The sequence below is a fragment of the Cephus cinctus genome, unplaced genomic scaffold (genome assembly GCF_000341935.2).
Source record: "Cephus cinctus unplaced genomic scaffold, Ccin1 Ccin1_scaffold0132, whole genome shotgun sequence".
Taxonomy (NCBI): domain Eukaryota; kingdom Metazoa; phylum Arthropoda; class Insecta; order Hymenoptera; family Cephidae; genus Cephus; species Cephus cinctus.
Window position 1 is genome coordinate 1,877,968 of NW_014332865.1, and position 24,050 is coordinate 1,902,017.

At 32.6% G+C, this 24,050-nt stretch overlaps 7 protein-coding genes across 16 annotated transcripts; 3 read left to right on the top strand and 4 right to left on the bottom strand.

Annotated features, from left to right (window-relative positions):
• Positions 1-2: 2 nt before the first annotated feature.
• On the bottom strand, positions 3-1,362 carry LOC107263123. 3 transcript variants are annotated; one of them, XM_025080509.1, is made up of 4 exons: positions 1,031-1,362; positions 685-907; positions 401-606; positions 3-130 (listed from the first exon to the last, which is right to left on the bottom strand). In XM_025080509.1, the coding sequence occupies exons 1-4, from the start codon at positions 1,193-1,195 to the stop codon at positions 68-70; spliced, it is 657 nt and encodes a 218-aa protein (XP_024936277.1). In that variant the 5' UTR covers positions 1,196-1,362; the 3' UTR covers positions 3-67. The 3 variants fall into 3 exon arrangements, with proteins under 3 accessions (XP_024936277.1, XP_024936279.1, XP_024936278.1); XM_025080511.1 differs by having other exon boundaries at positions 978-1,362; XM_025080510.1 differs by lacking the exon at positions 3-130 and adding an exon at positions 201-337.
• On the top strand, positions 28-10,068 carry LOC107263114 (nucleolar protein 14 homolog). Of its 2 annotated transcripts, XM_015729971.2 has the most exons (7): positions 28-174; positions 5,822-5,995; positions 6,524-8,527; positions 8,611-8,740; positions 8,818-8,982; positions 9,072-9,580; positions 9,669-10,068. In XM_015729971.2, exons 3-7 carry the CDS (start codon positions 6,540-6,542, stop codon positions 9,919-9,921), a joined length of 3,045 nt encoding a protein of 1,014 aa, XP_015585457.1. In that variant the 5' UTR covers positions 28-174; positions 5,822-5,995; positions 6,524-6,539; the 3' UTR covers positions 9,922-10,068. The 2 variants fall into 2 exon arrangements, with proteins under 2 accessions (XP_015585457.1, XP_024936270.1); XM_025080502.1 differs by lacking the exons at positions 28-174; positions 5,822-5,995 and having other exon boundaries at positions 6,560-6,696; positions 6,788-8,527.
• LOC107263113 (bromodomain-containing protein 8) lies at positions 1,638-5,882 on the bottom strand. The gene is made up of 3 exons (XM_015729970.2): positions 5,730-5,882; positions 2,328-5,452; positions 1,638-2,250 (listed from the first exon to the last, which is right to left on the bottom strand). The coding sequence occupies exons 1-3, from the start codon at positions 5,746-5,748 to the stop codon at positions 2,074-2,076; spliced, it is 3,321 nt and encodes a 1,106-aa protein (XP_015585456.1). The 5' UTR covers positions 5,749-5,882; the 3' UTR covers positions 1,638-2,073.
• Positions 10,069-10,074: 6 nt separating the features above from the next.
• Positions 10,075-12,845, bottom strand: LOC107263118 (protein SFI1 homolog). Of its 3 annotated transcripts, none has more exons than XM_015729981.2 (3): positions 12,741-12,845; positions 12,356-12,682; positions 11,289-11,490 (listed from the first exon to the last, which is right to left on the bottom strand). In XM_015729981.2, the coding sequence occupies exons 1-3, from the start codon at positions 12,770-12,772 to the stop codon at positions 11,409-11,411; spliced, it is 441 nt and encodes a 146-aa protein (XP_015585467.1). In that variant the 5' UTR covers positions 12,773-12,845; the 3' UTR covers positions 11,289-11,408. The 3 variants fall into 3 exon arrangements, with proteins under 3 accessions (XP_015585465.1, XP_015585467.1, XP_024936274.1); XM_025080506.1 differs by lacking the exon at positions 11,289-11,490 and adding an exon at positions 11,497-12,058 and having other exon boundaries at positions 12,145-12,682; XM_015729979.2 differs by lacking the exon at positions 12,741-12,845 and having other exon boundaries at positions 10,075-11,490; positions 12,356-12,488.
• Positions 12,846-12,848: 3 nt separating this feature from the next.
• On the top strand, positions 12,849-16,351 carry LOC107263119 (E3 ubiquitin-protein ligase MARCH5). 2 transcript variants are annotated; one of them, XM_025080507.1, is made up of 8 exons: positions 12,849-13,110; positions 14,045-14,276; positions 14,397-14,538; positions 14,604-14,812; positions 15,090-15,408; positions 15,491-15,656; positions 15,782-15,979; positions 16,059-16,351. In XM_025080507.1, exons 2-7 carry the CDS (start codon positions 14,093-14,095, stop codon positions 15,938-15,940), a joined length of 1,179 nt encoding a protein of 392 aa, XP_024936275.1. In that variant the 5' UTR covers positions 12,849-13,110; positions 14,045-14,092; the 3' UTR covers positions 15,941-15,979; positions 16,059-16,351. The 2 variants fall into 2 exon arrangements, with proteins under 2 accessions (XP_024936275.1, XP_015585470.1); XM_015729984.2 differs by having other exon boundaries at positions 15,782-16,351.
• A 585-nt stretch (positions 16,352-16,936) lies between these two features.
• On the bottom strand, positions 16,937-19,209 carry LOC107263121 (2-aminoethanethiol dioxygenase). The gene is made up of 2 exons (XM_015729987.2): positions 18,807-19,209; positions 16,937-18,390 (listed from the first exon to the last, which is right to left on the bottom strand). Exons 1-2 carry the CDS (start codon positions 19,104-19,106, stop codon positions 17,995-17,997), a joined length of 696 nt encoding a protein of 231 aa, XP_015585473.1. The 5' UTR covers positions 19,107-19,209; the 3' UTR covers positions 16,937-17,994.
• Positions 19,210-19,494: 285 nt separating this feature from the next.
• Positions 19,495-23,849, top strand: LOC107263115 (uncharacterized protein C2orf42). 4 transcript variants are annotated; one of them, XM_025080503.1, is made up of 7 exons: positions 19,495-19,847; positions 20,249-20,640; positions 20,753-21,076; positions 21,164-21,383; positions 21,466-21,671; positions 21,749-22,673; positions 22,743-23,849. In XM_025080503.1, the coding sequence occupies exons 1-7, from the start codon at positions 19,835-19,837 to the stop codon at positions 22,913-22,915; spliced, it is 2,253 nt and encodes a 750-aa protein (XP_024936271.1). In that variant the 5' UTR covers positions 19,495-19,834; the 3' UTR covers positions 22,916-23,849. The 4 variants fall into 4 exon arrangements, with proteins under 4 accessions (XP_024936271.1, XP_015585460.1, XP_015585458.1 ...); XM_015729974.2 differs by having other exon boundaries at positions 19,495-19,843; XM_015729972.2 differs by having other exon boundaries at positions 19,495-19,704.
• The last annotated feature ends 201 nt before the right edge of the window (positions 23,850-24,050 follow it).

Below are 24,050 nucleotides of genomic sequence, written 5' to 3' on the forward strand. Positions count from 1 at the left end.
TTATAATTCTGGCATACATCAAAACAAATGATTACTCTTATTCAACTGGCACAGCATCCGTTGATAGTCAACTGCATTCGATAAAATGTATTAGGAAGTGAGTCAGGAGCGGCTGATTCTGTGCAGGCACCTTTTGATGAATTTGAAAATTTTAACCTCACCGTAGTCCATCAGGTTTGCCATGTTCTTTAAATTACGGTATACAAACAAAAATAAATTTCCGATATATGTTCTTAGAATTCTACTATATCATAATGAATTATTGATATATTGTAGTTCACTTATTTTGTCTGGATTTAGACAATGATGACTTGGACGATAGATTTTTATCAATATTCTACAAGTCATGTAAAACATAAGTTTCCTTACTTAGTAAAAACTACCCTAACTTTTATCTTACCGTAGGCGTATTTGAATTCATTCTGTGTTTAGAGAGTACAGGATTTTGGTTGTCTATTAAAAAATTACTGTCAATCGTTGACTTTCTTAGACGTGATGACGAACAAGATGTTTTTTCTTGCTTAGAAGTTACGTTTCTATCTCCTTTTGTCATTTTTCCAGTAGTTAAACCTTTACGAAGAAGATATCGTCTTCGTCTCTTTAAAACTTTGTTCAAAATACAGCTATTAATTTCAGGTTGCTCATTCTCATGAATGATTATATTTTAATTTAATCTTAAGATACCTGATGGTGGTATATTTTGGTCAATGGGATCAGAACTTGAACTCGAGGAATAATAACGAACTGAACGACTCCGGTATACTGAAGTACGATTCCTGTAGGTTAAATTACGTCTTCGTTTTCTTCTGATTAACATATGCTGTTTTGATTCAGTACTGCTCAATTCATCTTCAGCCCAAAATTGTCGGTCAGTATCGTCCGATATTGGTGGTATAGGTACCGGAGGCTTGAAAATATGATTGTTATGCATTTATGAATAATGACATATTTTTTAATCACCAAATAACCGCAGTCACTTCGCATGTCATATTTGAAAAATTTTCAATCTTCCATATGCACAAAAACCTACAGCTTCTCCGGATGTACTAGGTAGATTAAATCGTTTGTGGTGCAGATGTAATCTTGACATCATTCTAATTGTATTAGTAGTAACAGTTGTATAGTTTTGGTAAGAATCTTCTTCCTCTGAAGTATAAATCAATTTTTTGCAATCGCCTCGTGCATGGTGACCCATTTTTTTCTAAACTTTATACGTTTTTATAGATTTTTTAAAATTTTCTTTCAAAGTATGTACATTGACTTGGAGAGACTAACAAATTTTGTTCATCTGACAGCTGTCTACATTTTTTATTGAAAATGAATGACTTCATTCAGTATCTTTTGTTGTCAAATGTCAAAATTAAAAATATTATTACATTCACTATATATATTATATACGTATATAAACATAGAAAACATACATATAGACAATAAAAGATACCGAATAGTGTGTATATATATGTACATATACTTTTGAACTCGTTTCAGCAAAAATTTAAAATATTTATTGATACAAACTCATAATTTGTAAATATATAAGAAAGTTATATTACAAAATTGCATTTAAATGAAAAAACATGTGTCGCAAAAACTCATAATAACATTGTTGAAAGGTCTTGATAATTTTATAAAATAAATTTTCTAATAAACATGGACATATTCTATTACGTTTTTAATCCGTGCAACGTTTGTATTGCAAACTAATGTTAAAGCTTAGATATAAATAAATTAACGTACATTTATACTATTGTCTTATGACTTTATCAAAAAGAACTTTTTTACGTTATCGCTCACAGTGATCACGTTATACTGAAACAAAGCTTTTACTGATTTACGTGGATTGAAAATAGTTGATATAATCGATAAGCGGAACGTATCAGATACAATCAATTATAAGCGATAAACGCATTACTTGTGGTACCAAAAGTACACAATATGTATCAGAAAATTGTTCATACTCAGTATTACTTTATACAATATAAAAATCACCACTCGGATAATTCACAGAGTCTCGACAATGCTTAATATTTCAGGAACATTATTTGAAAAGATAAAATAATTCGCAACAATTAATTAATCATTTTCAGACTTTCTGCGCTTTTTCGTACGTGGACTGTCAGTATCATGTGGACTCGGTGTAATGTGACTCCGTTTTCTCTTTACACTAGATTCACTAGCTTCACTACTACTGCTAGCAGCAGTTCTAGTTTCTCTGCGAAATGGCCCCTCGCCGGTGACTTGCACAAGAATCTAGAACAAAGAAACATAAAAAACAATATAAATTTAAAAATTGCTACCATAATAAACCTAAGATCCTTTAAATGTACCTGCATATGTTGAAGACATTCCTCCTGCATGGACACCGCCATTTTGTAGACAAACGTGTCGTGTTTATTATAGATTATGGCATTTTGAAACATGAGCATAACGTCTCGCTGAAAATGCATTGTTGATCGGATTGTACCATTGTCTATGTTCTTCTTAATAGTTGATAAATCCATTGGACGGAATATAACCGAATGATAACCAGGAGCCTGATCTTCTGTAATTGGTCTAAGAAATACTGAAGCATATTTGTGCGTAGCTAGGCGATTGTAAACCAGCATAACTGCTTTCTTCCAAGCACGATAATCAGCACCCTCTCCACTTCCTTCATTTTCTGGTTCACTGTCCACAGCCAAGGTTTGCTTCTTTGAGTAAGTCTTCATAGCCCGGCCACCACTAAGTTTACTGAGTCCTGATTCCTCTTCATCAAGATCACCTACGTCATCGCCGGCACTACCTGCAGATTCTGTTACTTCCTTTTTAATGATTGATTCCACTTTTTCTACTTCCTTAGGCTCTGCTTTCTCTTTCTTGATCTCCTTGTCCGCCTTCTTTGGCTCCTCTTTCACTGGAGGTGTTATAATCTCTGGAATTGCTTTTGACTCTTCCTCCATCTTTTGTGCGTTAGATTTTTCTGGTAATGTCGCTGGTAATTGTTCATTTTCTTTACTAATTGTATCTTCTATTTCTGCTTCTACTTTTAATTCTTCTTCAGGTTCTTCCTTTGTGTTTTCTATCTCCTCAAGTATTGTCGTTGCACTCGTATCCTGAGTTATACTTGATTGTTTCTGATCTTCTTCCTTTGGAGGTATTTTCTCAGAAGCTGATGCTTCTGTATCTTCAGTGGTATCTTTTGTATCCTCTTTCATTACTTCATCAATAATAGTCTCAGTAACAGTTTCAACTGATTCTTCCTGCTTCACTGTTGAAGCATCGTCTGTGACTTCTACATTAGGTTCTACCTTTGGCGTAGTAGATACTTCCGCTTTGATTGGTTCTAAATCATCTGGACTTTCCATTGTGTTCTCTATTATAGAAGATTCGATTGCTATTTTCTTCTTTTCACGATCTTCAGAACTGTGTGAACTCTCGTCATCCTCCAATATAAAACTAATGTCTTGTGATTTCTCCGTATCTTCTGCACTAGGTGCATCATTCGTCGTTTCCGATGAAACGCTTGCGACTTCCGCGCCGACAGGAGCATCCTCATCTCCCGTGATCTTTGCCAGATGTAATTCCAGTTGATCTATTTCCATGTCTTCTTTCTCTTCAATTTCCTCACAGGATTCTTGTATATCTATGTTGTCGTTAGTAATTTCCTTTACAGGGACTACTGTTTCTGTTTCTGTTTCTGCTTCTACTTCTACTTCTTCTTCCTCTTCTTCTTCTTCCTCCTCGTCTTCTTCTTCTTCTTCCGATTGTACTTCTTCAACGATGTCCACTGTGGATTCTTTTATGACACTTGGAACTTCAGTATCTTGTTTTGAATCTACATGTACCGTTTCTGGTGATTTTTCTTTTTCTTCATCATTTTCTTGCTCTACTATAGCTTCCTTCTCTTTGACGGGAGAATTATCCTTATCATTTTCATCCTTATCTTCTGTAATCGGTTCCAATTTCTCGTCTGACGTTACTGTCTCGTTCGAGACACTTTCCTCCACTTTTGAATTATCTTTGACAATCAAAGTATTAGGCCGCGTTTCAGTAACGATTATCTTTGCCTCTGCAGGTTCAATAGCTACAGTACCAATGATTTCAGCGATATTAGAAGTACTGGAGTCAATATCTTCAATAGCTATATCGCTTTGAGGAGAATTTGATAGTGACACAGGTTCGTCGACATCTCTAGGCTGTTGACGTTCTGTAACAATCTCTGGTGCTAGAGGCAAACTTAAACTTGAAACTACTGAGGCTGTAGTTGATGTATCCAGAGTTTGCGGACTTGCTGTGATTTCTTCTTTTATGAGTTCTTCGATGTCCCCAATAATCTCATTTATTTCATCCTTATCTATAACATCAGCCATAATATCTTTCCGTATAACATCGTCAATATGATCTATTATTTGCACCATGCTCTCTTGGTTAGAAATATTCGACGATGTATTAATTGCTGGCGTTTGGGTTACCTGTACTTCATTGATTGTTGTGATTTGATTAGTAGAACGGGATTGGATTTCAATATCTGTAACTATATTTTGCTGTGGTATATTTGCTATTGTAGTTTGCAAGTTTGGTAGAGGACCTCTCTGTGCATTTGCTGGGAGTTCTAGAAGTCTAGATAGGGTCGGTGCACTGACTGATGGTCTTTCGATTGTTGTATCTGCAATTGATATTGAAACCAACTGATGCAATTGGGGTGATACTCTTTGTGTCAATTGCGGAGTTGGTACTTTGGGACTTGATCCTAGGAGACTTGCAATAGTCGGGGAACTGACTTGCGCGGAGGTTGTTGGTGTTTGAATCTGTGTTGTCGGACTAGGAGATTTTAATAAACTTGTTAATAGTGGTGATCTACCACCTCTATTTTTCTTATCTTCTTCTTCAGTAGCAGTACTATCATTTAGTTCCTGACTCTCTGCCACAGCTTCTCCTGGTTTCCGTTGATTCGCAGGACTTATCGCTAGTGGAGCTGGTGCATCCTGTTTTTGTTGACGTTTTGCTAGCCATGCTGAATGAGCCCGTGATTTTTGTTCTTGTTCACGTTCTTCTTGTTCAATAGCCAGCCACATTTTCTGCATTTTCTCTTCTGATACAGAGCCTGATTTTAATAAATTGACTTCAGCCTTTAACTGCTGGTATTCATCTCTTTGAAATGCAAGGATTTGACCCAATTCTGCTATTCTTTCTTGAGTTAAGCGCTTCACAATAGATTCTCCAGTTGTTTCACCACTTTCTCGCTTTTTTCTTTTTGGTGTATCTGCATTTTCTAGTAAGTGCGCGTATTGTATGGCACATGATTTTTGAGAAAACCAATCTGGTGGTCTCAAAGCTTCTTTTTCGGCAAAGGGCTTTAATGATCTTGAGACACTTATCCAATTCTGATCCCCAGACTTCAGTACACTGGAAGCCAGACATAGTTGCTCTCGTGTGCTCCATGTATCATAGGATATACGTTTAAGTTTCAATCCTACAAATATATATCAATTTATACATGTAGTTTAGTTTAACAATATGCAGTATATGTGGTCAAATGAAATATAAATTATACAACGCAAAGTTTATTTGAATAATGTTAACGTGGTTTATAATATATAGGTGTAGTTTATGTTCCAAAATATTAAATGAAACTGTTTAATAATGCAACACAAAAATGATTTATACACAACATAATCACTAACCTTAAACAACAATATTAAATAATAAATTATGCATAGTGTAGTAAATATTGTTATATAATTACTTACTATCTTGAACGGATGCCATAATTTTAGTAAATCAAGTATCTCGATTCTTACAATCCACAGTCAACCAGTAATTATAAATATTTCTGATGTAGTTTATGCTGAAACAAACTCCATGTAGGCAGCCATGTTGGAAAATCATGACTTTCAGTCTATTTATCTATTGGCTCCCGGCAGATCGCGGTTTTACTACACAAGGGATGAAGCACGTGGAGTGTGATAGAAATAAAGTTGTTAGTAAATTATATTAGTTTCCAGTCGGTATTACGGTGAGTTATTAAAAACTTAATATCTTTAACATATTATATAATAAAGAGAAATATAACTGAGCATTAATTATTCTGTGACATAATTTGAGGTTAACACCAATATTTTATACTGTCGGAAAACAATAAATAACAATACTATTACCTGTGTAATTGATTATTATAAACAGTTATATTCTTCAATTATTTCAAATATATTAAAGCATAATGTATTTAGCGATTTATATTCTTTTTATCCTATCATTATTTAACGTATTTTTGAAGTTGGAGTTTTGGAAAATTTTATAATCTGTCGAATATTTTGTTCTGTAAAATACCTGTTTTAAATAAAGAATTGCAATATTATATCTTATATTAGAATTGTTGTTTCTGCAAACTGGTAATAATCAGTATAATTTTTATAATACAATGTGCAATAATTGAAAACTCCAACAATATAAGTGAATTTTCAATATTCATCTAAATTATTATACTTATAAGTATTGACCCAATTGTAATTCATTAAACTAATACAATTGAATGTTCCTGTAGCACATAACAATCTACAATGGTCAAAGTAAAGAATAAAAAGAAGAATTTAGCTGAATCTACTGCGAGCAAAAGAGATCAACAAAAGAAGATTTTAAATCCATTTGAGGTACATATAAATAAAGAAAAGCAAAAAGTGCTTGGACGAAAAAACAAGGCAGACCATGGTTTACCAGGTACTTCACGAGCAAAAGCAATAAATAAACGTAAGCGAACATTATTACATGAGTACAAAGTTAAAGACAAGGACAATGCATTCCTTGACAGACGTATTGGCGAGAAAAATGCAGCACTGTCGCAAGAGGATAAAATAATGGCCAGATTTGCGGCAGAACGAATGAAAGCTCATAAAAAGCAAGATATTTTTAATTTAAATGATGATGAAGTATTGACACATAGAGGTCAAACCTTGGCTGAAATTGAGAAATTTGATGATCCAAAAAGCGATGATGATGAGTTCAGCGATGACGAAAATAAAACTGGGAAACTGGATAAAAAGTTTGTTAGCGAAGCTCACTTTGGTGGTGGAGTGTTGTCTAAGCCAGATAGTCAAATGTCCAGAAGAGATCTAATAGATCAACTGATTGCCGAATCAAAGAAACGTAAAGCTGAGAAGCAAAAAATTCGTGAACAAACCATAGATCTGACAGAAAAACTTGATTCAGAATGGAAAGATCTTTTGCCTCTAGTAGCAGCTTCAAAGAAAACTGCTCAGGATTCAGAGGAAAAGTCGAAAGCTGATGATTATGATATTGCCATGAGAGAGTTGAAATTTGAGGCCAGAGGTAATCCAACTGACAGATTAAAATCAGAGGAAGAAATTGCGAAAGAAGAAAAAGAAAAATTAGAAGCGTTGGAAGCTAACAGATTAGCAAGAATGAAAGGATTTACTGATGACTCAGATGGGCAACCAAAACACAAATCAGCCGACGATTTAGATGATGGTTTTTACATGGAAAGTATTGAAGAGGAACCATTAGCTTATGGAGAAGATGGTATGCTAAAAGTTGAAAAGAAAAAATCAAACGAATCTGAAGACCATGACGGTTCAGAAGATAACAAAAGTTCTGATGAAGATAGCGGCGTAGATGATGAAGGTAACGCCTTAAAACAACAGAACAAACATATTGGTGAACATTTATCTAAAAATGAAAGCACAAAGATTGAACTTGAAGATGAGGAAAAAGAAGAACAAGAACAGAGAATACAGAAGTTGGAAAATAGAAGTAATGAAGATGTTGAAAAAATGGCAAAATTAATGGGATGGGATGTTATTAGTATCACATCAAAGTTACAAGAAAACGATCCTTATGACAATATTCCTGTATTAAAAATATCAGATGATAATGATAATAATAATGACAAGGTGAAAGTTCAGTCTGACAGTACACCCAGCAGAACAATAAAATTAAAAGAAAAGAATCTATCAAAAATAATAGAAGAAGAAGAAAACGATTCTCTAAATGAAACTGGTTCGGAAAAAGAATCATCGGAAGAGGAAGATAATTTATCCGACTTGAAAGAGTCTGAATCATCAAGTGAAGATGACTCCAGCAATAAAAAGAATGTTAGATTTTCCAATAGTGTATCGGAAAAGAAATCAGTTTCGGACAACGTAGATTCAACTCAAAAACCAAAATCAATTCTCAAAGTGAAGAATAATGAAGATTCTGGATCTTGTAAATTAACTGACGAAACAAGAAAATTAGAAATTAAAGCAGATCTTATGAAAAGAAAAGAAATAATGGAGAAAGCACGTCAAGAATTGCCATATACATACAAAGCACCAGACACCTTTGAAGAACTACAAGAATTACTGGAAGATCGGCTACCAGATTATCAATCAGTAATCGTGGAAAGAATCATTAAATGTAATCATCCTTCATTAGGTGAAGGCAATAATGAAAAGTTGGCTAATTTATTTGCATATTTGCTGCAGCACTTAAATGATTGTGCTTTAGGAGAGACTATCGAAGATTTAGTCAAATGTTTCCAAATTTTTGACAGGTATGATTCCAGATTATACTAATAATACTTTACTAGGATTCAATAATAAATTGCTTGTTAAATAGAAACATAAATCTTTTTAGATTATGTCCTCACCTTTATGATCTTGCACACATGAATCCTCTAAACACGAAAATTTGTATTCAAGAAGTAATAAAAGAGAAGCATGAAGAATTTGAGCGAAATAAGAAGAGGTATCCTGGTTTGGATACGGTAAGAAAAGAATATTTGTTATTGATATTTTATGAGTTCTTTTCTATATTATTTTTTATAACGATTTTTTCTTGCAGCTAATCTTTTTGAAATTGGTATCACTACTGTTTCCCACATCTGACTTTAGACATCCTGTTGTTACACCGTGTTTAGTATTTATGTCTCAAATTTTAACGAGATGCCGTGTTAAAAGCAGGAGTGCAATTTCCAAAGGGTTGTTTATTTCAACCCTTGTTTTAGAGGTAAATACAATTAGCAACCTGAAATAGATTAGCATAATATGACACAGTATACTTAATGTATATTTTTGACAGTATGTTTTCATTTACAGTATACTCTATTGAGCAAACGCTTTGCTCCATCAGTCATTAATTTCTTACGTGGAGTAATATGCATGGCTACAGCGAAACCACCTGTTCAAATTATTAAAACAATCCCACCTTTCAAATCGACTGGTGAATTCATTAACTTATTGATCCCAGAGAAAGAACAAACGAGTTTGAATATAAATCCAAAGGAGACTCGTTTGAATATAAATGATTTATTACAAGATGAATTAAATGATGAATTCAGAGTAAAAGCTTTGTTAGTCGCTGTGAATTTGCTCTCTGAATTTAGGAACCAACTAGAAGAATTAGAAGCAGTCTATTCGATATTTGAACCAATTGTAAAATTATTGAAGATGAACACCTGGAAGAGATATCCAACGAATATAAAAGAACATATACAAAAGATTCATAAAGATTTGGAAGAATTAAAAAATAAAAGACTGGAATACATGGTTCTTGCGAAAAAGAAACCGAAAGCATTAAGATTGTATGAACCTCGAATAGAAAAAGTGTAAGTAATGTATTCTATAAGACATACATTAATTGAATTTTAAGCTTTTTCGTCTGACTTTTTGATTATATAAAATGTATCTATGCAGGTATGATGGCAAGAGGCACAAACCGATGTCTAAGGAAAAGGCTGAAAGAGAAAAATTATTGCACAAATATAAGAGGGAAATGAAAGGTGCTATTCGAGAAGTCCGAAAAGACAGGGCATTCTTGGCTAAAGTACAAATTAAGCAACAGATTAAAAGTGATGCCGAACGTAAACGGAAAGTCCTGGAAATCTTTGGTGAAGCATCAGTCCAGCAGGGAGAACTTAATAAGATAAAACGAAAAAAAGCTAAATAATTTTAATCATTTGACAATTATTACATTACTTTGAATAATTGTTTATTATTGTTCGAGCATGTTACATGTCTTTTACATGAAATGCGTTGTGTCATGTGAAATGCAGCTTTGTAATTATTGTAGAATAAAATGTAATTTTTGTAATCACTTATTTTGGTATGTATAGAATTATACTAATTAGTACAATTTTGAGCAATTACTGCTCGTAACGTAAAATGCCGATGGTGGTAATAATGTTTGACTGATACCTTTAGGTTTTGCTAATGTGCATATATCCTTCTTAAACTGGATGGGTGACTTTTGAAAAAATGGGGAACTATCAATATTGGGTTGGGTCGAATTTAAAGTGGATTCCAAACTGTAGGCTGAGAAACTTTCAGAAGATAAAGTTTTTTCGTTTATGTCATTCCTACATACATTTGGATTTTTACGGTCTGTTTGGTCAAATCTTAAAGATTCATATTCTTCATCTAACATATATGATTTATAATTGTCTTCATAATTAAATTTTTCAGCCGTCTTCATTATATTTGGGAAAGAAGCTGAGTTTTTTATAAAATTTGGTATAATGAGACGCGGCCTTTTCTCTTTGGATATATTTTTTCTTACAATATTATCCGTGCTAGATTTTTTATCACGACTTAAAGTACTAACTATTCTTAGCCATTTATTAAAAAACTTTTTCAAAATATCAAAATCTTGCAATGCATTTCTAACAATTTCTTTTTCTCGACTTTCATATCGCTCATCAATTTTGTGTAAGCAAATTCTAAAAATATGTCTAAGACCTTCCTGAAGAACTAATTTTTTATGAAATTCTTTAGCAGCTTGAAATTCCAGCTTTCTTTCTATCCTTACTTTAACATACTTTTTCCAAATGTTAAAGAACTTCTTTTTTAGTTTTATCTCGTAAATCACATTTGCCCAATTTTCCTTATCATGATCATTTAAGGCTCTTTGGTATTTTGCATACCAGATAGAGATGAATCTTTTTAGGAAAACGAATTGCGCTCTGTTAAATAACTTTTTCTTCCGCAATTTTTTGACTCTATGCTCCTGAAAAAATATCATCCAATGATGTATGTATTTTCGAGTTAAAAGTTTAACCTGAAATTCTTCGGCCTTCAGAAGCTTATGTCTCTCTCGTGCAACATTAAACAGAGCATTTCGCCATTTTACAAGATACATTTTTTGAAAATTCATTTTTATTTTTTCAAGTGCATTCTTCATATAGCTCAGCTGAAGTTTCTTTATTTTTTTGTATTTTCGATAAGCTTTTAATTTTTTCAGTCCCTTTGACATTAGTGTTTTTCTATAATGATTGCACGATACGAACATTCTTCGACGGTTACATTTTTTATGCACGACGTAAGATTTCCAGTGATATAAAATCTTTGTTTTTAGTCTGATTTCAATTGCTGAACAAATTGTTTTTATTTTCATTGAATATTCAATCAATTGAATATGATAGGCTTTCCACTTAGAAATTATTCTGCGCAAGATTTTTGTTTTATAAAAGTTATTAGCCATTTGTATATTTGTTTTGTTGTTCCTTGATTCAGAGACATTCTGAAATTGTTAATAAAAATATTTTGCAATGTCATTAGGAAGAATTGTATATGCAATCAAAAAGTTAGCATAGTGTAACTCAGCGCTCTCTAGTAGGACATTTCCCCTCAACTCTCTCTCAAAGCAAAACCCTAGTGGGGAAGATGTTATCTTCACTTTCCTCTATAAAATAGCGTACACGCTGTCATTCATAACATAACATAAGAATTTTCTGCGATACTAATGACGTATAGTAAAACGTGATGGGAGACACTCTAGTGTCGCGGAAGTCCAATTCTGAAAGCGTTGAGTTAGAGAGAGTTTATTGTACTACCAATGATAATTTTTTAAAACATTTATGCAATAATTGTTCTCGATGATAGTTTTGAGCATCTCGTTCTAAATTATGCATTTGTATATTTATATTACAAAATGTAATCCAAGCAACAACGATTTTGCTTAACAATTTTTTCTCGTAATACGCCACTGTTTGTTTCCACAAGATTTTGAAATTTATTATACGATTATGAGCTCCAATCCACTGTTTAATAGTACATTCTATCAATAAATCATGATAAAATGTAGTCGCCTGTATGTGAAGTTGAAAATACATATGAATATCAATATATTAGAAATCTAAACTGTATTTGACAATAAATCAAATTCAGAAAAAACCTTTTCTTCCAATAATGTATTTTGTTTTCTTCGTTGATGAATTATTTTCCAAATTCTAATATATTTATTGAAATATAATCTCTGGGAGAAATGAGCACTTACTCGCTTCAACCTCATTTTTTCATGTCTATTGGATATATTCTTAATCCAACAACGAAAGTATCTCCTAAGAATTGTTTGCTTATGAAAACATTTAGCCGTATGAACGTACCTTTTTGGTACTGAATCATAAAGATTCTGAACCATAAGTCTCCACTTTTTCCATGCATTAGATATCAACATTCTCTTATACATAAGAGTCAACTTTAGAGAAGCTAAATTAAGATTCCTCTGATAAGTAACATTTTGAGATAAAATCTCCAACACCCTTTGCTTTAGTTTCATCTTATAGTAGTATTCAGCTTTATACTTTGCTCTTGCTTTTTGTATTTTTCGTATTGTATACCGTTTCCAGTATTTAAAAGATTTTCTTTTAAGTAGTTTAGCGTAGAATAAATCTGTTGCTCCAATTCCTCCACTTTTAATTATATTTTTCGATCTGTAAACAAAGTTGAGTCACAATGACTCTACTATAACAGTCCAAGTAATTATTATACCTGTTAACAGTCAATATAATGTTTCCCAACATTATTCATCACAATTCCTTAACTATTTCATCATAAAATAATATTACCGCCACGATGAACTTCGATATATCGTACATGACCGAACGGTTACTCTTCACATCAATGATTCTATCGTTGAAGATCGACAACTTCAGGCGTTTCGTATCTGCTGCCAACATTAGCGAATAGAACAAATTGTTCGTATAAAGGAAACCTTTGACACTACGAATCTTCGAAAATACAAATTATCATTGAAATTCGTTGTAAGTGGGGCGATATAAACGAACAACAAATAGGAGTTTGCATTTCTTGTGATAAGTTCACCTGAGCGAGAAGCCGTGACATACGCGAATGCCGTCAGGTGAGGAATGCATTTTTTGTTCTTACTCTTACGTTCAATCCCACAGTGTACCTGATACATTTTTGTAATCTACAATTGCTGTACGCGTGCATTTTTATTGTGAAACGAAACATACCGTAAACACATGTCATGTTGTATCAGTTCATTTTACCAGTAGGTTTGATATAACCTTGTATGATTTACATACTAATTTAACTTGAAAACTTTGAAAAATCAATGGTAAAATCAAATCATTATCTTGACCTTTCGTTGGCATCTTAAAAATGATATGAATAATTGTGCTCTGCTTAATTGTGTCATCAACGATACTGTGTTTCTTATTAAAATTAATTAATTATTTTCATTTTATGATTTCAATTTTCTTAAGTAATTTACATTTAAGAGTGATAGCAATTTTTCATCAAAAATAGCATGCTAACTTTAATGTACACACCTAGAAATATATGTTAAACACATCTATATTGGTGTAGTTAAACTGCGACTAATATTAAAAAAATTATGGTTAAACTTTGAACCAAGATTATTCTTAAAAATTTCATATTAAGGGCATTTTCTTAAATTTCCTATCAGTATGTTGAATACTATAATGTTTCTATCTGCATGCCATTGAATGAAACCCAATTATACTTATAGCATTGGCAGTGAATTTTGGAATATACCCATTGTATCGGATTTGGAAACAGCTATATATATTCTTTGAAAACCTATGTACAATTTTAATATTAGTAATTAACTTCTAAAAGTACATGTATATAAATGAAATATAATAAATAAACTTAAACGCATTAAACTTTAATTCTGTCTTTGGAGTTGAGACTAATGAGAAACAAAATACAATATTATATATTTTTTCTATATCATATATCCCAATATATTGTTACTTTTGTCCTGAAGCTACTTTTTAATATATATATTATTTAATATCTTGTTTCAGATAAATGATGGTAATACAGTAGTGAAATTATTATTTTGTTTAATCACAATGTCTGACAATAGTCCACCACCAGTTGAAGTTGCATTTGGATTAGATAATCATGGTAGGGTAGTACGTATTGAATCAGGTGCAAACAGACCAAACATAGGACGTCTCGCAAGCATAGAAGAAACATTAAGACTATTGAGCAATAATTTAATATCAGACCATCCAAGCACTGAATCTAATAATGGTATGACCTTAAATACATGTGACTAAATACATAAATACATATGACTTAAATATACCTAATTGCTTATGATCAATAAGATATAGATAATAATTATCAACAAAAAATTTTGTCACATACCAGATACACAAGCTGCAACAATATCTTCCGAAGAAGAAACAACGTCGGATATAACAGGACACGAGTTATCAACTGATGTGACGGATGGAATATCGTCACCGAGTCATACTACTGGAAGTGTACCAACGATAAGTTCAGAAGAAGAGTAAGATCTTTCTGTATATATGAAATTAACTCTGTGCTTTGCATTAATAACGCATTTATCTTTAGTAAAAGGTACTGTTGGGTCTGTTTTGCAACGGATGAGGATGACGCAACAGCCTCTTGGGTAAAACCCTGTCACTGTCGTGGAACAACTAAGTGGGTACATCAGGGTTGCATACAACGTTGGGTAGATGAAAAACAAAAAGGACGTTCCGGAGCGGACGTGGCGTGTCCGCAGTGTAACACAGAATACATCATTGTTTATCCAAACATGGGTAAGTTACTTTTGTGAAAGAATAGCGTGCAAGAGCACGAAAATTTAATTCACTTTTATAGCTTAATTGTAAAAATGATGACATAAGTGCTATTGATATAATCTTATTTCGATAAGACCTATAATCGTAGAACATTAATAACAAGATTGATAAGATTGTTGCGGATCGAAAGAAAACATTATATGGTTATAATGCCGCCCATGCGTAATGGATTGTTTCATATTAATATAAGCTGCATGTAAATTCGATAATCGTAACGTGACTGATTGTGTTTCAGGACCTTTAGTCGTAATTCTAGATACGATTGATGGGGTTATATTCCGTGTATGTCCATTCATTGCAGCCGGAATAGTTGTTGGCTCAATTTACTGGACAGCTGTTACGTATGGAGCAGTAACAGTAATGCAAGTGGTTGGCCACAAAGATGGTCTGACCATGATGGAGCAAGCTGATCCTTTGGTATTGCTGGTTGGTTTACCAACTATCCCCATAATGCTTGTTTTAGGGAAAATGCTTCGATGGGAAGACCAAGCACTAAGTTTGCTCCGAAGACATGCTTGCAAATTGCCAATTTTAAGGCACTTCTTACCTAGCAGGTAAATATTCCATTATCTACATGGGCATATGTACTTACATTAACCATCACATGATTTCATATTCTCCTTTGTTATTATACAGTTACTCTGACGAAGATAGAGCACAGTCACAAGAAGTTCCACCGATGAATGATCCAGTGTCAGCAACAAGAATTCTTTGTGGTGCTCTCCTATTGCCCACTATTGCTAGCATCTGTGGCAAGCTTTTGTTTGAAAGCATGAGCTCCAATTTCCAGAGGACGTTACTTGTACGTATTGGCTGATTACTTTGCTCTTTATTTTTTCAATTAGAGTAATTTCAATGTTATTCAAGTTGGATACAGCTTAAACAATTATAAGTACTTGAAAAGTGCCGTCTCTTGGATATGTTCAGGGTGGCGTAGCGTTCATAACAATAAAGGGGGCTTTCAAGATCTACTACAAACAGCAGCAATACGTTAGACAGTGCCAAAGGCGTATAATGGATTATACGGAAAACAACGTGGCTAAATATAGGAGGCAACAAAATGCAGAGAGCAATCAAACGAGCTAAGCCGAATGTTATGATAATTACGTGACATACGTTATGCGGGTATGTGAGAGATGCGTGAATACTTGATTCGTAAAATTATCGTCTTTCATTTATTATTCACGGTATTTTTCCGTCAAAGGCGCAATGTTCGTTCTTGCACAGCAGACGCGGATTTAACTACTGCAGAAGCAATGACAATGCATGCAACTATACAATGAAAAGACAGTAAGGATTTGTAAATAAACATATATATCAGAGAAGAGCATGAAATGGATAAAACGCCGGTTAATTAACTAGGATAGGATATGGTGGTTAGAAGTGAGATAATCGAATTAAGAAAACAACTTAGGTTTCTTTGGACTCACTGATAAAACATAAAATAACTTCACAGTGATCTAATATCATGGCTGTTTGTATTACATTTATTGATTATCGCATGTGAATAGATTTTTGTTTTCATTAGGTTCAGTCAATTATTAGAAAAAATAACTTTGGCGGAAAGAAGTCTTTAAATAATTAGTTGTATTCAATAGAGTTAAGAATTAATTGATTAAATCAATAGCTGTGTGAAATTACTAAGGTAAAATTGTTCACACTACAAACAGCCGTAACAGCAGACTATGAAGTCCAAAGTACTTAAAATGAAAATGAAAAAGCGGCGCATTACAACTTGTTAAATTAAATTATTAAATAATCCAAGTTAGTCCGAGGACGATTAACAGCTTTTTATGTTTTTAATGATCGATAAAGATTGGCGCAAAGAACTAGCGTGATTGTAGACATTTGGGCGAGGTTTAGGAACTATTGAATATATTTTGTAAACGGACTTTATTTTATGTAAATGCTTCATTTAATGACCACTGTAGATAAGACAGGAAGTAAATATCTGATCAGATTAATTTGTGTTTCTATTTATCTGGCCAAGAGTGTGCCAATTATTTCCACCTTAACAATCCCATCCTCTGACGGTGCAGGGTTTCCTGATTATTTTTTATTAACATTCAAATTTACATTAGATTGATAATAACAATTAGATTTTTTTAATACTCTCTTCAGAGAAACAAGGATATAATTTCATCTATATAAAATAGGATTTTATAAAATGCTAATACAGGGGATGCTTTATATAACACGGTAGTCCTCGTGGAGCTGAGCAAATACGAATGCCGTAAGCGTTGCGCGAATAAATGTGATCAAGTAATATCAATAGATTTTCAATATTTTAAATGATACAGACTAATTAAGTACATTGAGTCTTTGTAATAGATCTCATGTCAATTTTAAATCTCAACTGATTTGTTCTTAAGTACTTTTGATCACAATCCTGGATCATATCGTTGGTTAGTAAAATTAAATCAGGTTATTATCAAAATTCACACCTTATTGAAGTATTATAATACATGTTTACAGCTTATAAAGTGATTTTACAATTGTTACATAAAGTTGCATAATGCTTTTCCTATAAGGAATATTCTATTTCTAACTTCACATACACACCAGTATTTTCTTTTTACATTTTGGATTGACTTCTTGTGATGCTTCAAGAATTAAAGAATTATGTAGCACCTACCATTTCCATCATTCTGTTTGGTACTACATAACAAGAAAATATCGTACTTAACAGTTTAGATAATTATATCTTAGGTCTATCTATGCAGTAATAAGATGTTCAATATTTACGTTGAGGCTCACCGGAAATTGAATGATATTAAAATACTGGTAGAATGGAAAAATGTACACGACTATATATTAAAATGAAGAACAATCAAGCACACTTTTCATCCATACTGGTTACTAGGATAGCATATTCATACTAGTTACAAAGACAGCATAGAAATATGTTTGTAGTCTCGAAAAGAAAAATATTTAGTGATGTATATAACATTGAAAAAAATAGTTTGCAGCAGAAATTCTTAGAACAGAATTTGGAAATTGCTATGGTTAATAAAATTCACAATTATAAAAGTGTATCAATGCAATCGCTCATTTAGATATAAAAAGTCTAATGAGGAAAGTTGTGTCCTGATCATAGTCTTAAGGTCCTATAAACAATTAAAAATGCTGGAAAGTGAAAATCACCTCAAAGGGGGTCCTAGGTACTTTAAGCTTCTTGAGTAAAAGTCTGGTGGACTATCTATAACCATTAATTGGACATTTTCCGTTTTCTCATCAGAATTTGTGGCTCTCTGGGACGAAATTATTCTGAAGAATGTACAAAGTCGAGACCCCTTACCATATTCATCCACGTTATATGGGGGACTTAGTATGTCCAAAAAGGCTGCAGGTCCTTCAACACATGATATTTCATGTAAATTTCTTTCACTTGGTGTAAGGACACATGCATCATCATTATCTTTGACAATTATTCCTGGATGCTTGACTGCTGTTATTTCTTCATTAGGCTTAATAATGTGATCACCATCTGCATACTGCATACTGTAGCTGTCTATTTTTATGACACCAGCGATTACCTATAACATTATATATTTGTTGTTTCAACATTTATCTCAGTTGCAAAACAGTCTAATGTAATGATGAACAGCCTATATATTATATATCTTTATACATATTATCATCAAATCATTGTATTGAGAATAAAAATATAAAGGTTAAAATAAGTTAAAAAGGTTATATAAAAATATAAATGTTATGTAAACTGAGCAGTAAAACTTATCAGATTATTAGCGATTCCACGTCATTAGTAAAATGAATCTGTATAAATAATCGAAATTGATAAAAATGTTTTCATAGCATCAAAATTACGGCTTAATCTCTCTAATCTGATATTATCTAAGATATTGAGACCGTTTATCTATCACATCTTTATTGCACGTTTTTTTCTACAGGAAAATTTTCTTGAATGGACGCAACAGCATATTACTCGTACCTTTAACAATCCATGCATTCCTGGATGATCATGCATTGGCATGGTGACACCGTGCTTCAATATAAAAACAGCAATGGTTATGTCCTGGTTTTCAAATATGTCAATGACGCACATAGGGGCTGATTGCATTTGCACGAAGTCCAGAACCTGTTTTTCTAATTTCACATCCTCAGCAGATATGTTATTTATGAGAGCACGTAATTTTTCAAAATTCTTCTGACAAAGCTTGAAATTCGCGCTGTTGCGACCGGAAAATGTTTTTAAAGCTTGCTTCCATAAGACTTCCATAGCTGAAGTCATCTTACGAGTTAGATAGCTGCGTGAGCTTGTTTAAAAAATTAAACCAGTGGATGTATAATGAAATATATATAAAAATTGTTAAAATTAACTCGGTACTTTGAAATTGACACACATTAAAACATCTTATTAACACTTTAAGGACGACAAACGATGTCTTCAATAACACGCGAACAATTGATTCTATTTGAATTGCCAGGTTATTGTGACATTACTTAACTGATGAGCTCAGAAGTTTAACTCTTATTACGGTTCTACCTAACGTAACAGTTTTCTGATTATTACTGATTACTACTGATTCTACTTCACCAAGGTCGCGTGTACGTCAAAATTGCGTTCTTTTATTGGCAGAACACGAATCGCGATTCCGAATCAACCATAACATTCTGTAGGCTGTGAAGTTGGTAACACTAGAAAAGGTAGTATCTCCGTTTTGTGGCTCCGTGTAATGCCGTGTACCTAGCACGCCACCTACAGTACAGGCTTTATTTATTTACTACCAAAAATAAACCTGGCCGTGGTAAAATCTTGTAGGATTATCGTAACATTTGTATCCACGAAAAGCGATTTTTGCTGATCGTAGCAGCTCATTTTACAAGAGGTAACACGTTTCCAAAAAACTTTTTCAAGTAATAGCACATTACTCTTCTTATAAAGATAAAAAATTAATGTGTTTTCGTCGATTGCTCTGTCAAGATTGAAGACTAACTTCAAAAATTTATTTCCTTTCCATGGGAAGTGTAGGTCGTATTTTTTATGTACTAAAATTGATCAAGCAGTGTCTGTATTATAAGTATGTTTGTATAAACATTAATATTTTACTGTTCTCTTCATTGAAAAAATATCCTTCCCAATTAGTTTTTTTTTGTAATGTATCATGTGAATGACAATTTTACATTAGTATTTTTAAAAAATTATTCTCTATTGAATTAAATTTTAATAATAGTTGACATGGATGGTAACTGTCAGCATCAATATTTTCTCTTTTACTATAGTAAACTATATATATCTGCAGAAATTAAGTTATATTTTTAAATAATTGTGAAGCCATGTTCAATAGATCCTTCATAAGATTTTTTTTATATAGTGTAGTAATCATTGATTGATAAAACTTAGGTATCAATATAAATATTTTTTCAAAACAGGAGCAATGTCAAATGAGGAGCGTCTACGCACGCTTCTTTCAGATTTAGGCAAAGCAACTCTTCGTGGGGTACGAAAATGTCCCAAGTGTGGAACTTATAATGGATCTCGTGGATTGTGCTGTAAAAATAAATATTGTGATGCAGTGTTCAAAGAGCCTGGAGAGAAACGAAAATTATCTACAGAAGCATGTAAACTAATAACTGGGTCAATAGCACAAGTGTTTTCTGTAAGAGTCAGGGATAAGGGACCTGATTTCAGAGGTTTTGTACAGTTACCTCTTATTAATGCCACAATTTCTAATGATATTACTACCCTGATATCACAAACGACTACACTGTGCTTTGTGGATAGCTGCGAGAGAAGTTTTGATGCAAGTGTTTTAAAATGCCATGTAAGTTAATAATAACATTGTAGTTATGTAAAATATTCATATCTATTGTTATCGTATGCCATTAAAATACATCTAGGGTAATTCATAGAAATAAATTGCAATATTATTTTAGGAAAAAGATACAGCAGATATGTCAATCTCAACATGTCAGCATATACAAGCAGCTCTGCGTTGCTATGCAGAAGCACAACCATTAACATTACGAAACTCTATTTTATCTTCTTTAAATGTAAACAATGAAACGAAACAAGAAATTTGGTTACTTGCTACTGAAACGTCCGGACCATTGGTACAAAGAGTATCAAAAAATATAATGGTAGTGAAATGCAAAGCTTCGCCAAAGCACCCATTAGGGTATCTTCACTTTTCATTCTTCATCACAAAACTAAAAGACAGGGTCGAGCATCGCTATTTCTGTAGTTGTACAGCATTTAAGGTTTGTACAAAATATAAATTTATGGCTATATTATTATATACTCTCCATACATTCCATTAAATTATAAAGATATTTATTGAAATTTAGACAACTTCAAAAATGCTGGGAGATAAAATTGAAACGACCTCAGCCGCTCAAGTTAAACGATGTGTACATTTTTATGCATGTATTTGTGCGTTCGCCAGTGATCCTAAGTTATCCGAAGAATTTGAATATTATATAAACTTAGACCAAGCAGATTTCAGTATACAAAAACCCTTAAGTACGTCATTTCAAACGAATGAAACTGATAAAATTGTTGGAATGGGTAAGGTGAACATGACACAATAATACACATGTACAATTATTATGAAAAGATCATTTTAAAAACAGATGCATTTGTGTTTCAGATTTAGAAAGTTTAACTACAGACGATACTGATACCCATCTTCTGATATTTCGCGATGATACCCTAACTGTACAAAATTTGGATGGTAGCAAATTGGATATGGATTCAATGAATTTAGACTCAGCAATGCTACCACATGGTATTGTGGAGAACATAGAAGTAGAGTGCGACCGCACCTTACTTGACGATACAAATATAATATCCCAGGTATATTGCATAGTATATGAAAAGTGAACTGAATATACCAACTTGTGTCCAATTATTAATATGAATACTCAATTCAGGTACATAACTTGGAAGTAATCGATCAGAATGTAGTACTTGATGCAAATGCAGTAAAAATTCTAGATAATCAATCTACAATCGATACCAAATATAATGTAATAAATGATAGTCAGTATCTCCTAGATGATAGTAACATAAAGATACTGAATAGTAGTGGTACTGTAAAGATACTCGATGCAAACACAGTACTAGATGCGAATAATGTCAAGTTACTTGAAAGTAGTACCTTAATAGATGGTAATACCGTGAAAATAATTGACGGAAATACAATAATACAATGTGACTGTGGTATAGCACCAAATGTCAATAGTATAGCAACAACTTTACCTACGAGTTCGGCAAAAAGAAAAAGGGATGAGAAATTAGGACGCGCGCCAAACACAACCAGTCTGAATAATCTGAATTCGATTGAACCTAGAAAAGCCAAAACGAAACCTACTATAATAAAAAAATATCAAAACACGTGTGAAAATTTAGATGAGGCTAATACTAGCCTATCGTTTATCAAATGGTTGGCTTCCATTACCGAGAGGATAAATCAGACAATGCATTTTCAATTTGACGGTAAACCTGATCCACTTGTCTTTCATGTACCGCAAATATTTTTTGATTGTCTACGCGAGCGAATATCCTGTGGTGGTAAAAAGAAACGATTACCAAACTCGACAACTGCTTTCGTTAGAAAAGATGGTGTACCGCTGGGTACTTTTACAAAGTACACTTGGCACATTACGAATATTTTACATGTGAAAAGCATCTTTGAGACGCCCATTATACCTCTGGAAATTACCAGAAGTTTTGTTCAAAATGCTGATGGGACATATGAGTTGTATAAAAGGGAGGAGACTGATATAGATCGGTTTAAAAAAACTAGTAATAATGCTCTTATTAAGCCACTGGAATTAAAAACATATTTAAAAGTTGGTGAGTAGATTGTTTGTTTGTAGTTATAACGAATATGAGGGATTGGCATTATCTTTTTTATTTCTTTAGGAAATACTTCACCAAACCAAGTGGAGCCCACGCCATTTTTGATAGAGTGGATACCGGACATTTTACCGATATCAAAAATAGGTGAACTTAGAATTCGATTTGAATTCGGTCACGTAAAGAATGAAACGCCACAACGTTGGCGAAAAGTCGCGGTAACCAAAAGTTATTATTAAATTTTTTTAAATATAAGATTCTCACTGATATTTATTTTTTTTTTTGTATTGATTTTGTATATAAAATACGCAAGATGTATATATTCTGTAAAGTTATTGAAAAGATACTGTGGCGGTTCTAATATCAAAAATCAATCGTTAACATGGAAAGAATTCCATTTTTAATTTTTTTTTTCAAATAACTTATAATCAGGTGTTACAAGAATTTTATATGATCTGTAAGCGTCGTAGTTAAGTTATCAGTAGGATAATTAGCATAGAGATAGCTATTAGTGTGAATTAACTAAGCAAAATTTATATTACAATGTGAATAATGATCTCCATTATATTGTATTCTATTCATACTCTGCACAAGACTAATGATAAACTAGATAGAGGTTTTAATTGAATTATGACAACTTTTATGTTTTATGTTGATAGAATTAATCAGTTATTTGACGATTATCTTTTAAATAATTCATGTCTTTTATTGGAAAAATTGATTTTTGTTTAATTTATCAATGATTTCTGCTTTTATCATCATGCACAATGAGAATTTCATTTGCCTAATTCACATAAGTGACGGAGGACTGAATCTACATTGTTTTATCGATATATGAGTATATGGTTCATTTAATATAATGAGACCATTGAAAAATCTACATAATGTAGAAATAGTGGATGTAACTTTAAGATAGGGCAATGATATATTTTAAATACATGTAATTTGACAAATTTTGTTATCTAAAATAACAAAAAGAAACATCTTTGTCTATGATATTTAATGTCATTTCTTCATCCAAGTGTGAATGGTTGGCACGACTCAAATTAACATTTCAGATTCTGATACAATTACATAGCATATTATAAATATATATCCCTCCGCCCCTCTGTGCACCTCTGTGATCATTGCTGCTTAATAATAAAAGAAAAACGAATAGACCTTGACAGATAATAGAGCTATTTAATGTTAATACATAATGTCTTCATTTAATGAACAATGAATTACGTTATAAAAATTCTAAATTATCCTACCAATCTAAAATACACATGAATCCTCACTGGTAAATTCATCAAAAGTACGTAATTTTATTGAAATCTTGGGATTTTTTGCTTGAGTATTATGTCTAATGTAGGATTGTCGCATGACAACATA